Below are 15,232 nucleotides of genomic sequence, written 5' to 3' on the forward strand. Positions count from 1 at the left end.
TCCTCGCCAACACTTATTGTTGTTTGTATTCTTAATAGCTGCCATTCTGACTGGAATGAGATGAAATCTTAAAGTAGTTTTTTTTTGCATTTCTCTAATTGCTAGAGGTGTTGAACATTTTTTCATGTATTTGTTGATTGATTGTGTATCTTCTTCTGAGAAGTGTCTGTTCAGTTCCTTGGCCCATTTATTGATTGGGCTATTTGGGTTTTTTTTTGTAGTTAAGATTTTTGAGTGCTTTATGCATCCGAGAGATTAGTGCTCTATCTGATGTGCTTGTGGTAAAGATTTGCTCCCATTCTGTAGGTTCTCTACTCACCTCACTGATTGTTTCTTTTGCTGAGAAGAAGCTTTTTAGTTTGAATCCATCCCATTTATTGATTCTTGGTTTTATTTCTTGTGCTATAGGAATCTTATTAAGGAAGTTGGGGCCTAATCTGACATGATGAAGATTTGGGCTTACTTTTTCTTCTATTAGGCGTTGGGTCTCTGGTTTAATTCCTAGGTCTTTATCCATTTTGAGTTGAGTTTTGTGCATGATGAGTGATAAGGGCTTAATTTCATTTTGTTGTGTATGGGTTTCCAGTTTTCCCAGCACCATTTGTTGAAGGAGGTTATCCTTTCTCCAATATATGTTTTTGGTGCTTTTGTCTAATATGAGATAACTGTAATTATGTGGGTTTGTCTCTATATCCTCTGTTCTGGTACCATTGGTCAACAAGTCTGTTTTGGTGCCAATACCATGCTGTTTTTGTTACTATTGCTCTGTAGTATAGTTTCAGGTCTGGTATAGTGATGCCACCTGCTTCACTCTTCTTGCTAAGGATTGCTTTATGTATTCTGGGTCTCTTATTTTTCTAAGTAATTTTCATGATTGCTTTTTCTATTTTTATGAGGACTGTCATTGGGATTTTGATTGAAGTTGCATTGAATCTGTATAGTGCTTTTGGTAATATGGTTATTTTGACAATATTAATTCTGCCTATCCAAGAACAAGGAAGATCTTTCCATCTTCTAAGGTCTTCTTTAATTTCTTACTTTAGTGTTCTGTAGTTTTCATTGTAGAGGTCTTTCACCTCTTTCATTAAATTGATTCCCAAGCATTTAATTTTTTTTTTTTTTTTGAGGCTATTCTCAATGGGGTAGTTTTCCTAGTTTCTCTTTCAGAGGATTTGTCACTGATGTACAGAAATGCCTTTGATTTATGGGTGTTGATTTTATATCCTGCTACTTTTCTGAATTTACTTGTTAGTTATAGAAGATTTTGGTGGAATTTTTTGGACCTTCTAGGTATAGAATCATATTGTCTGCCAATCATGATAATTTGAGTTCTTCTTTTCCTATCCATGTCCCTTTAATTTTTTTTCATCTATCTAATTGCTCTGGCTAAAATTTCCATGACTATGTTAAATGGAAGTGGTGAAAGAGGGTATTCCTGTCTTGTTCCAGTTTTTAGAGGGAATGTTTTCAATTTTTCTCCATTTAAAATGATGTTGGCCTGGGCTTAGCATAGATAGCTTTTACAGTGTTGAGATATGTTCCTGTTATCCTTAGTTTTTCTAGTGTTTTAGCATGAAGGGGTACTGTGTTTTGTTGAATGCTTTTTCTGCATTTATTGAGATGATCATATGATTCTTATTTTTAAGTCTGTTGATGTGATGAATTACATTTATTGATTTCCATATGTTAAACCCACCTTGCATCCATGGAATGAACTCCACTTGATCATAGTATATTATCTTTTTGATATGTTATTATATTTTATTTGCCAGAATTTTATTGAGAATTTTTTCATTAGAGATATTGGTCTGAAGTTTTCTTTTTTTGTGTGTCTTTGTCTGGTTTTGGAATCAGGATGATATTGGCCTCATAGAATGTGTTTGAAAGTGTTTCCTCTTTTTCTATTTCATGAAAAAATTTAGGAGTTTGTATTAGTTCTTCTTTAAAGGTCTTGTAGATCTCAGCTGTGTATCCATCTTGTCCTGGGCTTTTCTTGGTTGGTAAGCTTCTGATGGCATCTTCTATTTCATTGCTTGAAATTGATCTGTTTAACTTGTGTATATTATCTTTCAGTTTGGGCAAATCATATGCCTCTAGAAATTTGTCTATGCCTTCAATATTTTCTATTTTATTGGAGTACAAATTTTCAAAATAATTTCTATCCATCATGATGTTTCCTTTTTTATCACGGATGTTAGTAGTTTGAGTTTTCTCTCTCCTTCTCTTCATTAGCATGACTAAGGGTTTATAAATTTTGTTTATTTTTTCAAAAACCAACTTTCTGTTTTGACAATTTTTTCATTTTGTTTTAATTTCATTGATTTTAGCTCTGATTTTAATTATTTTCGGTCTTCTACCACTTTTGGTGTTGATTTGTTTTTCTGTTTCTAGGACTTTGAGATGTAATATTAGGTCATTTATTTGTTGACTTTTTCCTTCTTTTAAGAAATGAACTCTATTCAATGAACTTTCCTCTTAGTACTACCTTCATAGTGTCCTAGAGATTTTGATATGTTGTATCAGTGTTCTCATTTACCTCTAAGAATTTTTTAATCTTCTCTTTGATGTCTTTTGCAACCCATTGTTCATTCAGTTGCATATTATTTAGTCTCCAGGTGTTGAAGTAGCTTCTGTTTTTTTATTTTATCATTGATTTCTGATTTCATTCCTTTATGATGCAGGATAGTATCTGTTGTTTTTTTTTTTTTTTTTTTGTATTTGCTAAGAGTTGCTTTGTGGCTTAATATATGGCCTATTTTAAAGAAGGATCCATGAGCAGCTGAAAAGAAAGTGTATTCACTTGTTGATGGATGAAATATTCTTTATATGTCTGTTAAGTCTAAGTTATTGATTGTATTATTGAGTTCTATACTTTCTTTGTTTAGCTTTTGTTTGGATGATCTATCCAGTGGTGAAAGAGGTGTGTTAAAGTCACCCAGAATTATTGTGTTGTGGTTCTCTTGAACGTGAGAAGACTTTGTTTGATGAACATAGATACTCCATTATTTGGGGCATATATATTTATAATTGTTAAGTCTTATTGATATATGGTTCCCTTAAGCAGTATGAAATGTCCTTCTTTATCCCTTTTGATTAACTTTAGTTTGAAGTCTACTTTATTTGATATGAGGATGGAAACCCCTGTTTGTTTCCATAATCCATGTGAATGGTATGTTTTTTTCCCAACCTTTCATCTTCAGTCTGTAGATATCTTTTCCTATGAGATGAGTCTCTTAAATGCAGCATATTGTTGGGTCTTTTTAAAAAATCCAATCTGCCAGTCTATGTCTTTTAAATGGTAAGTATAGGTCATTAACATTCAGGGTTATTATTGAGATCTAATTTGTATTACTATTCATATTTGTTTATTTTTGGCATTTAACTTGACTTGATTTCTCCATTGATTAGTATTTCCTTTAGTGTAATACCTCCCTTTGCTGATTTTCATTGTGTTTTTCATTTTCTCCTCATGGAATATTTTGCTGAGGATGTTCTGTAGTGCAGACTTTCTAGCTGTAAATTCTTTGAAGGTTTTTTATTTCATCATCAAAGCTAAAGCTTAATTTTGCTGGACATAAGATTCTTGTTTGGCATCCATTTTCTTTCAGAGCTTGGTATGTACTGTCCCACGATCTTCTAGCTTTCAGGGTCTGGGTTGAAAAATCTGCAGAGATCCTTATTGGTTTCCCCCTATCTGTAATCTGATTTCTTTCTCTTGAGACTTTTAACAGTCTCTCATTGTTCTGTATGTTAGGCATTTTCATTATAATGTGCCTTGGTGTGGATCTGTTGTGATTTTCTGCATTTGGTGTCCTGTAAGCCTCTTGTATTTGATTTTCCAATTCATTCTTCATATTAGGAAAATTTTCTGCTATTATTTCATTGAATATAGATTTTTTATTCCTTTGGTTTGGAACTCTATGCCTTACTCTATCCCAATAACTCTTAAGTTTGGTCTTTTTATGTTATCCCATAATTCTTGAATGTTCTGCTCTTGGTTTCTTACCATCTTCACTGTGTAGTCAACATTCTTTTTCAAGATTATATATTTAATTTAAAAAAAGATTATGTATTTTGTCTTCATTGTCTGAGGTCCTGTCTTCCAAGTGATCTAATCTGTTGGTGATGCTTTCTATTGAGCCTTTAAGTTGGTTTATTGTTTCTTTCATTTCAAGGATTTCTGTTTGTTTGTTTGTTTGTTTTCAGAACCTCTCTCTCCTTATTGAAGTAATCTTTTGCTTTCTGTTTTTGTTTATGTAGCTCTTTATCAAAATGATCTTTTGCTGCCTGTGTTTGTTTTCTTATATCATCCTTTAATTCACAGAACATTTTATTTATGTACATCCTGAACTCCTTCGCTGTCATTTCTTCTGTTGTATAATATCTTCATTCGTTTAGGGGTACTTTCTTCCCTTGTTTTTTCATGTTGTTCATGTGTCTTCCTTTCTAACACTGTGGATCCAAGGCATTACAGTTTTTACCCTATAGGCTTATAGTGTTCCTGCAGGGTTCCAATACCTCTCCTTTAAGGGGAAGAACAATATTAACAGATCCAAATACAAAAAATATACAGCCTTAAACCAAATAGCTACTATTAAGACGTTTACGGTTTTTGTCACAAGATACAGAAATGGTAAGTTCAGTTATTATCTACAGTATAAACGTAGGTTTGCAATAGGGTCTACAGTTTCTGATGATGGACCAAAAACCCAGGTGAGGTGTCGGATGAGATGTTGAGGGGATAGGAGGTAAGGATATAGAGTTAGTAGATCTTAGGAAGGAGGTTGAAAGAGGAATCTAAAGAAGTTGGTTAGTAGCCGGAGAAAAGAGTGAAAGTGATTTGGGGGAGACAAGTGGGAAGACAGTAGACTACAGAAAACAAACATAAAAATTAAGAAAAATAAAAAGTGTAAAAATAGGAGGTGAAAGAGTATACAACACCACTGTAAATACTGTTCAGACATCCCAGTCCTCAGTAGCCTAATTCATGAAAAGTACTTGGTTTCACAAATGTTGGGGATGTGAGGGTGGGAGTGGGGGGGGGGGGGAGAGAGAGAAAAAAAAAAATCTTGAAGGAAGAAACACTGCTTGTTTTTGTTGGAGATCAGTGTCTTTCCTGCTTCCATTCTCATCCAATTGGTGGAGTTGTCTATTGTTGGCTGGTATCTCCACTCAGGATGGCTCCATTGGGGCCCACTCATGTGATGGGGGTGCCTGGTCTTATCTCCTTATATCGCCTGTAGACCTCATAATTCCTGGTCTCTAATTTAGACTCTAAAATGTATCTCGCTTACCCCCTCCTTTTCTCCTTCCCAATCAGGAGCCTTCTCTCCAGAAGTCTTGTGGGCTGTGCTCTAGGGGCTGTGCACCTGTCGTAGAGAGCTGTTTTATATTGAGCAATTCAGGACCTGGTTTAGTGACCTGACTTTTCTAGCTGCGGTTGGGCCGCATAGCTACAGGCACTGTGCTAGGTTAGCGGCTGCTGGGGAAAGGAGGGAGGTGGGACTTTAGGGACCTTGATATTGCTTCTAAACCCCAGCCAGTGTTTCAACCTAGGAGTTACCCCAACTAAAGATGGTGTGTAGGCTACCATGTGTGTGTAAGGGACTGTGGCAGTAGTTGCAGTGCCCCAAAATGGAAGTGACCTGAGGAGCCCTACATTGGTAGATGGGGGTTTACATGGAACTGGTGGCCAGAGTTCCTGCGTGGGTGGGTGGCCAGGAGTCCTTGTGGGTGCTAATACTGGTGGTACTCCTCGGGCACCTGGAGGACCTATATGGACAACACATGTTTTGTGTTGTGTTTTTATTTTTTAAAGACCCTAATTAATACAGAAAGAAGCCAAATTGATTTTCCCACTATGGTTTCATGAAGAAGTAGCAATCACTCCGTAGTCTTTTTCAACATATCTTCTATAATTTAGGGAATCTTTCTTGAATTTATTTCATTTTAAGTTGATTAATTGACTTTTTTCCTGGAGAAAGTAGGTCTGAACTATACTATTTTTTTCCTATAACAATTCTACAACAGTTCTGAATTTTTAATGTCTGTTAGGCTAAATTTGTCTTTGTAGATGTAGGTATTTATATCTGATGACAGGGATTCAAGGTTTTTGGATAAATACATGTCATACATATTTAATATATACAAAGGATGCTTATGTGTTTGCTAGAGCCTTAGTGACATTGTAACCCAAACTGAGTAGCTTCAATTTTAGCAATTTATTCTCATAGTTCTGAAGGCTTGAAGATCTCAGATCATCAAAATATCAGAAGGGGGCTAGGGTTGTGGCTCAGTGTAAAGTACTTGCCTCGCATGCATGGAACACTGGGTTCAATCCTCAGTACCACAAAAATAAATAAAATAAACATATTGTGTCCATCTACAACTAAAGAAAAATAATTTAAATCAGACAAAAAAAAAAAAAAGAAAAAGATATCAGCAGGGTTGGTTCCTTCTGAGGACCATGAGGGAAGGATCTGTTTCAGGCTTCTCTCCTTTTTTGGGGGGTAGGGTATGGGTAGGTTGAGGGTGCTGAGAATTGAACCCAGGACCTTGCACATGCTAGGCAAGCACTCTACCATTGAGCGACATCTCCAGTTCTCTCATTGGCTTATAGATGGTCATCTTCATGTTCATTTAGCATTCTCTCTGCGTATATATGTATCCCCACATTTCCCCTTTGTATAAGGAAACACATTGTGTTGATTTAGGACCCACCCTGAATACTTCATTCTAACTTGACCTAAGCTGTAAATACCCTGACTCCCAATAAGTTCACATTCTATGGTGAGGGATTATGATTTCAACATAAGAATTTGGAATAGGGGTACACAACCCATCTCTGTCTTTTCCCTCTCATCCCTCCTCCTCCTCCTCCTCCTCCTCTTCCTCCTCCTCCTCATCCTTTTCTCTTTCTCCCCCTTTTCTACACATACACACACACACACACACACACACATTAGAAGAGAGTTCAGTAATTGATACATCTTTATTACTCTCACAGGCATTTTAATCCATGGATTTAAATATTCATGAAGCCATCATTGCATCACATTTCTAGAAAGTAGTATTCCTGTCTTATCCTACCAAAGGCTTCACAAAGTTAACTGGTTTGTCCCACCCTAGAGATAATAGAACCACCTCCTATCCTCTCCACTCTCTACCTGTTTCCAGATTCCTAGAAATAGTATTCCATCCTATTCATTTTGCTTCTCTTTTATAATAGAGGAATATGACATATTTTAAAATGCATTTCAGAAAAAAACAATGAAATCCAAAAGAAGTTTGAAATTTAGTGAATAATAATGTATATTGAATATTGGTTCATAGTGATCATACCATAATGACATAAGAGTTAACAATAGAGGAATCATTACAAGTTATATTAAAAAGCAATAGTAATAAAAGAAGTGTGGTCGAAAAACAGAAATATAGACCATTAGGACAGAATAGATATCCCAGAAATAAATCTGTTCATGTATGGTCAACTAATTTTCACAAGAGCTCCAAGAATACACAATTGGGATAGGTCAGACCTTCAATAAATGGTGTTAGAAAAAATCAAGATACATGAAAAGGAAACAATCACCAAATGAAAAGACAATCAACAGGGTGAGGGAAAATACTGGCAAATCATGTATCTACTCAGTTTCTGAGTTCACCTTTTTAGATTCCACATGTAAAGGAGAACATGCAGTATTTACTTTTCTGTGTTTGGATTATTTCACTTAGCAAAATTTCCTCCAGGTTCACCCATATTGTCCAAAAGGACAGGATTTTCTTCTTTTTAAGGCTGAATAATATTTCATTACATACACACACACACACACACACACACACACACATATGCACATGTATCTCATCTAAGATAGATAAGGAACTCATGCAACTCAGTAAGAAACAAAATCAAATAACCCAATTAAAAAATAGGCAAAAGACCCAAATGGACATTTTTCTAGAGAAGATATACATATGGCCAACAGGTATATGAAAAAGTTTTCAACATCACTATCATCAGGGAAATGCAAATCCAAACCATAATGAGATATCATTTCAAACTTGTTAGAGTGAGTCAAATGATACTAAGAATTGGTGAGGATGCAGAGAAAAAGGAACCCTTCTAAATTATTGATGTGAATTGATCTAGCTGTTATGAAACACTTATTTAATTTTCCTCAAAAAATTAAAAATAGAATTGCCATGATACCCACTTCTGTGTGTGTGTGTGTGTGTGTGTCTCTGTGTGTGTGTGTGTGTCTGTGTGTGTGTAATGGTTATGTATATTCTGGAGAAAATGAAATTAGAATTTAAAAAAGTTATCTGCATCACCATGCTCAATGCACCATTATTCACAATAGCCAATATATGGAAACAACTTATGTCAGTGGATGAAAGTACATAGAAAATGTGGGATGTGTGTGTATGTAATGAAATATTATTCAGCCTTTAAAAAAAGAAAATCCTGTCCTTTTGGACAATATGGGTGAACCTAGAGGAAATTTTGCTAAGTGAAATAATCTAGACACAGAAAAGTAAATATTGGTGTGTCCTTTATATGTGGAATCTAAAAAAAAGTGAACTCAGAAACTGAGTAGAAGGGAGATTATCAGGGGCAGGGATTGGTCAAAATGTACAAACTTTCAGTTATGAGTAATTTCTGGAGATCTAATGCACAGCATGATGTCTATAGTTAATAATAGTATATACTTAAAATCTACTAAGAATATATCTTTTTTCATTTCATACAAAAAGATAATTAAGTGATAGATATGTTAACTTAATTGTGGTGATAATTTCACAGTCTATCAAAGCATCACACTGTTAAAATATTAAAATTGTATAAATATATACAATTTTAATATGTCAATCTTACTTCAGTAAAGCTTGGAAAAATAAAAAAGGCTCAGGTTGTGGCTCAGTGGTAGAGCACTCGCCTAGCACATGCAATGTGCTGTGTTAAATCCTCAGCACCACATAAAAATAAATAAATAAAATAAAGGTATTGTGTCCAACTACAACTAAAAAATTAAAAAAAAAAAAAAAGAAAAACAACAGAGAAAACTGAGTGAGGTATATATGAGAATTCTTTGTATTATCTTTGTAGCTTTTCTGTAAACCTAAAACTAAAACTCTTCTAATAATAAAAAGGTTATTTAAGTAGGAAATTTATAATATAAAACAGTGTCTGGTACATATTAAACATTTCATGAATGTTGTGTTTAGAATAGTCATATAAAATATATTGTTTTTAAATGTCATTGCTTATACATTTTTGTATAAAAGAACAGATTAGATATGGCCTCTAGAGGACAGTGTTGGGTCATAGAAAGATTTTTTAATATCTGCCCAGGGACTTAGCATTTTCTTCCTACTCTTTAACCAGAAGCCCTCTGTTTATATTCATTGTCCCTCTTTTATTTTTTTCTTTTCTTTGTATGGTACTAGGGATTGAACCCAGGAATGATTTACCAATGAACTATATCCCCAGTCCTTTTTAGTTTTTATTTTGAGACGTGGTCTTGCTAAATTGCCCAGGTTAGCCTTGAACTTGCGATCTTCCTGCCTCAGCCTCCCAAGTTGCTGGAATTACAAGTGTGCACCATCCTACCCAGCTTCATTGTCCCTCTTTTTATAAAAGCTAAATGAAATGTATGCTTCTGTGCTACTCAGATTAATTGCAGATCTTCTTTTAAGTTAATATTTTTAATTAATTTTGGCCCCAAAAATATCTATTAGGCAAGAATGACATGCAGAAGTTTCACTTTTGTGTTCAAATCACTGAGGGCTTGTTGTGAGAGAACCCAGGGAAGCAATATAAAGATATATTATGTGTCTTTTGTGAGTTCTCACATGATTGAGACAGAGTTATAGAAAAAGTAAAAATATTTTGTAAAATGACAAAGATAAATAAGAGTTTTAGTTTTGTGAAGGTTGAGATTCCCTGCTACACAGTGGTTTCTTAGGGGTTGGGGGGAAAGGAGGGACGTCATTGCTCTAGCTTTTGGAGCAAAATTCTGGTTAGAAGCTCAACATTATAATTTTAAGATTATTGTTCTGTAGGTAATCCCATGAGATTGACATTTTGTCTTTAAGAAGCTCCTGTGGCTGGGAGTTGCAGAGTGCTACTCAAGCACATCAGAGCCATATGAACACTAATTTACACAATGCTCACCTTGGTCCTATAGGCAGCTGAAGACAATTATTTATGTATTGATGGACTGAGAAATTCTGAAACATTGTCATTAGATGGGTTAAATTTTTACTGATAGTGGAGTCTGAGGGCTTTACTCACACTAGGTGCAAATCTAGTATAAAAATTTAAAAAATAGTTGTCATTTGAATGACAGTGTGTTCTACTTAGCATCAACATATAGATTTCTTATTTTTTGCTCAAACGGTAAATTGTGAAAAGTCTCATCTGCTGTGGGGTCTATGAGCCTTTTAATAGGATTTTTGAAAGGGAGTGGAAAATTTATAGCTCCTCATAAATAGCCTGACATGAAAGTTAAAGTCACTCAGTGCTTTGTTTAGCCACTCCATCAGAGTTGAATCCATGAGCAGGGATCTGTTTCCTTCTCATCTAATCATGCTTGGTACCCAAAAATTCTTTCTCAAGAATAGTATTCTCATAATTTAGTTCTGTTAATCATGTAGGGATCTAGTAAATATAATGATTTAAGATGTGATTGTGTTCTTGAGGTAATTATTGGCCCCTAATCTGGTCCCTTATTCCATTCCTTGTCTCAGGGAAAGGCAACACTTTATCCCACTTGTGCAGGCCAGAATCCAGGGATTCATTCTGGACTCCTCTCTTTTTCTTATCCTTAGCCATATGGGTGCAGCACCAGGCCTATCACTTTTATTTCTTGCATTTCTTGTAACCATCCACTTCCCTCTGCATGGCCACCACTCTAATCTCAACCTTCATTGTATCTGCTTAAATCAACTAAAGAAGCCACCTCACCTATAACCAGTGTGATCTTTCAGAACACATCTATGAGGACTTCAGTGATTTTTCATTGTTCCTAGGATATTCCTGAATGATAAGGCACTGCAAGGTCTGGTCCCTGTATCTCTTACCAGCCTCACCTTGAAACATCCTCCTTGCTGCTCCCTGTGCTCAGCCTTATGGCTTCTGATGCATCACCACAAGAGTCACAAGAGTCCCAGAGCCTCCAGTTTTTTTTTTTTTTTTTTGGCATGGCGTTTCTTTCCTGCTGTCTTTGAATTCTCATGAATGACTTCCCTGATTCCCTGGTCTAGAAAATTTCCTTTCTTATATGTTCCTATAGACCTGAGTTGCTTTACATCATTGTGCTTTAATGTATTTATAATTAGGCACTCATCATGTGGGTGTTTTGATTAATATATGTCTCCCCTAGTAGAATACTAGCTCTTATATATATAAGATTTCTTATTTTTTGCTCAAACAGTAAATTGTGAAGTCTCATCATATCCAAAACCCTAGCACTTGGGCAAGAGTAGTTGCTCAATACATTTGTTGAATTAATAAATGTTTATATTGTTACTGCATGTTAGTAGAAGAAGAAATAAATATCTATATTGTTACTGCATGCTAGGTAGAAGAAGAAGAACCCACTGGATATATTCGATATGAAAAATTTCTTCCAGTGATGACCAAAGTACTTCTGGAAAGAAGGTAAGAAAGTAAAAACAATTTTAAGGCAAGGTAATGATTAGAATTACATTAATTTCAGAATACGTGGCTGTTTTATATTTTTCTCAACCAAAGTGTCTCAGGGTAGCTTCCTTCTAACCTTTCAGTATAATTCTGAATGAACAGTTTGTTTGTGCTTAGAAATATCAACCACCATAATATTATTTGAAGCAAAGTATAAACAAAGGGCAAAGAAGCTATAAAAATCATAAATTGATATTCTAATTATCTTCTGTTTTGAATAATCGATCATAAATAAGAATTAATCCTGATTATTTTTAGCAAAATTTAACATAATGTAAAACTTACAAAGTTGGTTGATTTGTAGAAGTTTTGTTTCTAGGGAAATTGAATTCCATAATGATTAAACAAACAAACAAACTGATAGATAACACCAGACATGTCAGTGATTTTGAGCTAAGTATTTCCTGTCAGGGTAAAGTACTGGACACTTTCATACCCAGAAATCCAAGAAGGTTTCAGTGAGGGAAGTTTTATTATCCCAGTATGTTAGCAACTTTCATTTTGTTTCATGTGGTAATTTATTATGTAGAGATGAGACAAACAATCTGGCATTAACTCATTTTTATGGCATAATTATAGATATAGACCAATTCCAGAAGATGTCCTTCTTCGAGCTTTTGAGGTGTGTAAGCTCTAGATTATTCATATATAAATATGAAAATTTTGTCATGTAGAACTTATTCATACATATAAAATCTACCATTTCCCCTAGGTTTTAGATTCTGCTAAACGTGGGTTTCTTACTAAGGAAGAACTCATCAAATATATGACTGAAGAAGGTAAGATTGTTTTATTACTTGTAACATGATTTGTGTAAGGGATTAATAATTTTTAACAGTTATGCAAAAGTTATAGGGAATACTTTAAAATCAGTCATTCTGGTTAGAAAGAGTTTACTATTCCCATTATTTTGATTTTTGGAATGGTTTTTATTTTATTTTATTGGGTGTTAAGAGAAAAAAGGTAAGGTAAGGTGAGATGGATGTTGCCTCAGAGGATTTTGTATAACCTCTATAAATTGTAATCACTTCACTCAGTATTTTGAGAATAAAAGGTATGTCACCTGGAAAACTTAACTGTCTGTCACTATAAATCAGTGCCTTTACTGATAGAAGATTTGAATTGGAGTATATAAAAATTATTTTTTCAAGAGCTTTTCTAGAGGCTGGGGTTGTGGCTCAGCAGTAGATAGCTCACCTAGCAACAGCAGGGTGCTAGGTTCGATCACCACCTAAAAATAAAATAAAGGGATTGTAATAATGGGCTTTGAACATAGACTACACACATATACACAAAAAATAATTTGTTTAGAATGTCTCTCTGCCAGTGTGTAAATTGGTTTCCCATAAATGTCAACAGCCTGATAGACAGTCTCTGGAAACGATTGTCATATTGCTTGCCTCCCCTGCTCCCACATAAAGCTAAGAGTTTTGTCTCCTTTGTTCAGTTCACTGGTTCACAGATAAGTCCTGAATGATTCAGAGTCATTAATCACTTGAGACAAGATCAAAAGTAGGAGTAATTTTGAGTAGGGAAGACTAAGACACTGTCTACATGCACAACTGGTTTGACCATTTTGACTTGATCCACCATTAGGTAAGAATACAGGAAGTAAGAGTTAAGAATAACATGAAAATCACAGCTGCCATTCAAGAACTCCTATGACATTGCTAAAATCATCTTAGGGATTAACTTTGATGAGAATGTTGTGACTTTCAAAGCATTAGCCTCTTAATCCTAAGGATTAAAGGAAGTAAATCCTACATTATATTAGGCAACATGAGTTTAGTCAGAATGGCCAAAACAGTTCAATTTAAATAATATCCTGTGTCTATTATATGTTCAGTATAATTAAGTGCAGTGAGGGGTAATGATACTAAAAGGATATTAGTATGATTCTCAAGGATATTACAATCTTATTGGGGAAACAAAGCTAACTTATTAAGTCACAATATAGGATAGTAGGAAAATATCAGAAGATCAATACAGTCTAGAACAGTCTAGAAAACTTGGCTTGAGAAGATTTAAAGAGAAAATAAGTTCCTTGAGAAGGTAGAATTTACATGGATGAGTTGTTGAGGCCAGGGATAAAATCTTATGCATTATAGTACCCTCACATATAGTAGGTCTCAAATTAATTATAAAAAATTAACTATGAATTAATGAATGAATGAGTAATTGAATAAAAATAGATGAAGGCTGATGAGAGGGAAACATTATCAGCAAAATATGGAGCAAAAACTGGGAGGCAAGAATGCACGTGGCATTTGTAAGCCTGAGAAAGGACAGGCTGAGCTGGCCCAAAGGGTCTTGTTGGAAAACAATAGGAGATTAATTTAGATTGATTGGCTGGGACTAAATCATAGAGGTCTGGGTTTAGAAGTTTGGGATTTATCCTGTGGGAAATTGCAGAAGTGTTCTGGGGTTTTGAGGAGATGAGTCATATAGTGCAAGAGCCATTGTGGGAAAGTTATTCTGGTGCTGGTAGGTTTGTTAGATAAGTGAGAAAGAGGTTAGACTAGGAAGATCAGTTAGAGAACTATTTTGTTATTTTGAAGGTCCCCAAATAAGTGCCTGACTTGACAATGGGAATAGAAAGAAGGAATAGGTGCAATGCAGTAGGCCTATCTACAGCAAGATCCATGGGTCATGATGAATAACAAAAGACAGGGGACCAAGATGGGAACTAAGTAAAAAATAAAAAGATTTTGACCTGGGTGATGGGTGTTAAGGTAATACTACTGACTGAAATAGGGAAATCAGGAACAGCAATGTATACAGACACAGTGCAATTGTGTGGTTTACTTGGGAGGTTTACTTGGGTGGATAATAGCATGCTTTCGAACCTCTGGACTGTCATGATGTACTGATGTGGCTCCAGGGAAAATAACTGTGACATGGGGTGGGGTTACTCCATGGCAAAATTAAACTGGCTAGTAGAGAGAAAAAGAAATAAGACAATTGTGAATAAATTTCCCTTCTTGTCTCTTTCAGGTGAGCCTTTCTCCCAAGAAGAAATGGAAGAAATGTTGTCTGCTGCAATCGATCCAGATTCAAATTCAATTAATTACAAGGAGTATATAGCAATGATGGTGATAGATGAAAATTAAATGTTTTAAAACCTTAATTTCTAATTGAAAATATAGTTTGAAAATGGCTTGTCCTAATTAATTTTGCATTTTATTTTGTAAATCTTTTATCTGATATCAATGCCTGTGACATGATTATTTCAACATATTTTGTTTTCTAAAGATGATCATAACAAAAATTCTTTTTTAGTACTGGGAATGGAATCCACTGAGCTTCATCCCTAACTCTTTTTACATTTTTCATTTTGAGACAGGGACTCACCAACAGGCTGGCCTCAAACTTGCAATTGTCTTGCCTCAGACTTCTGAGTAGCTGGGATCATAGGTGTGCCCTGCTCACCTGGATGATCATAATAATGTTAAATTAAACATGTCCAGACTTATGGAATGACATACTACTAATTACTTAAAAACTAATCTTAAAACAGTTTAACATTAA

The 15,232-nt window shown here is 34.8% G+C and overlaps 1 protein-coding gene across 1 annotated transcript in view; it reads left to right on the forward strand.

Moving 5' to 3' along the window:
* Positions 1–14,908, forward strand: part of Efcab2 (EF-hand calcium binding domain 2) — a 145,305-nt gene extending 130,397 nt beyond the window's left edge. Inside the window, exons 4-7 of the mRNA XM_027928624.3 lie at positions 11,583–11,662; positions 12,284–12,326; positions 12,417–12,483; positions 14,699–14,908. Of these exons, the coding sequence (XP_027784425.1) occupies positions 11,583–11,662; positions 12,284–12,326; positions 12,417–12,483; positions 14,699–14,814 (306 nt within the window). The 3' untranslated portion in view covers positions 14,815–14,908. The remainder of the gene's footprint in view (positions 1–11,582; positions 11,663–12,283; positions 12,327–12,416; positions 12,484–14,698) is intronic.
* The last annotated feature ends 324 nt before the right edge of the window (positions 14,909–15,232 follow it).

The sequence above is a fragment of the Marmota flaviventris genome, chromosome 12, assembly GCF_047511675.1.
Source record: "Marmota flaviventris isolate mMarFla1 chromosome 12, mMarFla1.hap1, whole genome shotgun sequence".
Lineage (NCBI taxonomy): Eukaryota > Metazoa > Chordata > Mammalia > Rodentia > Sciuridae > Marmota > Marmota flaviventris.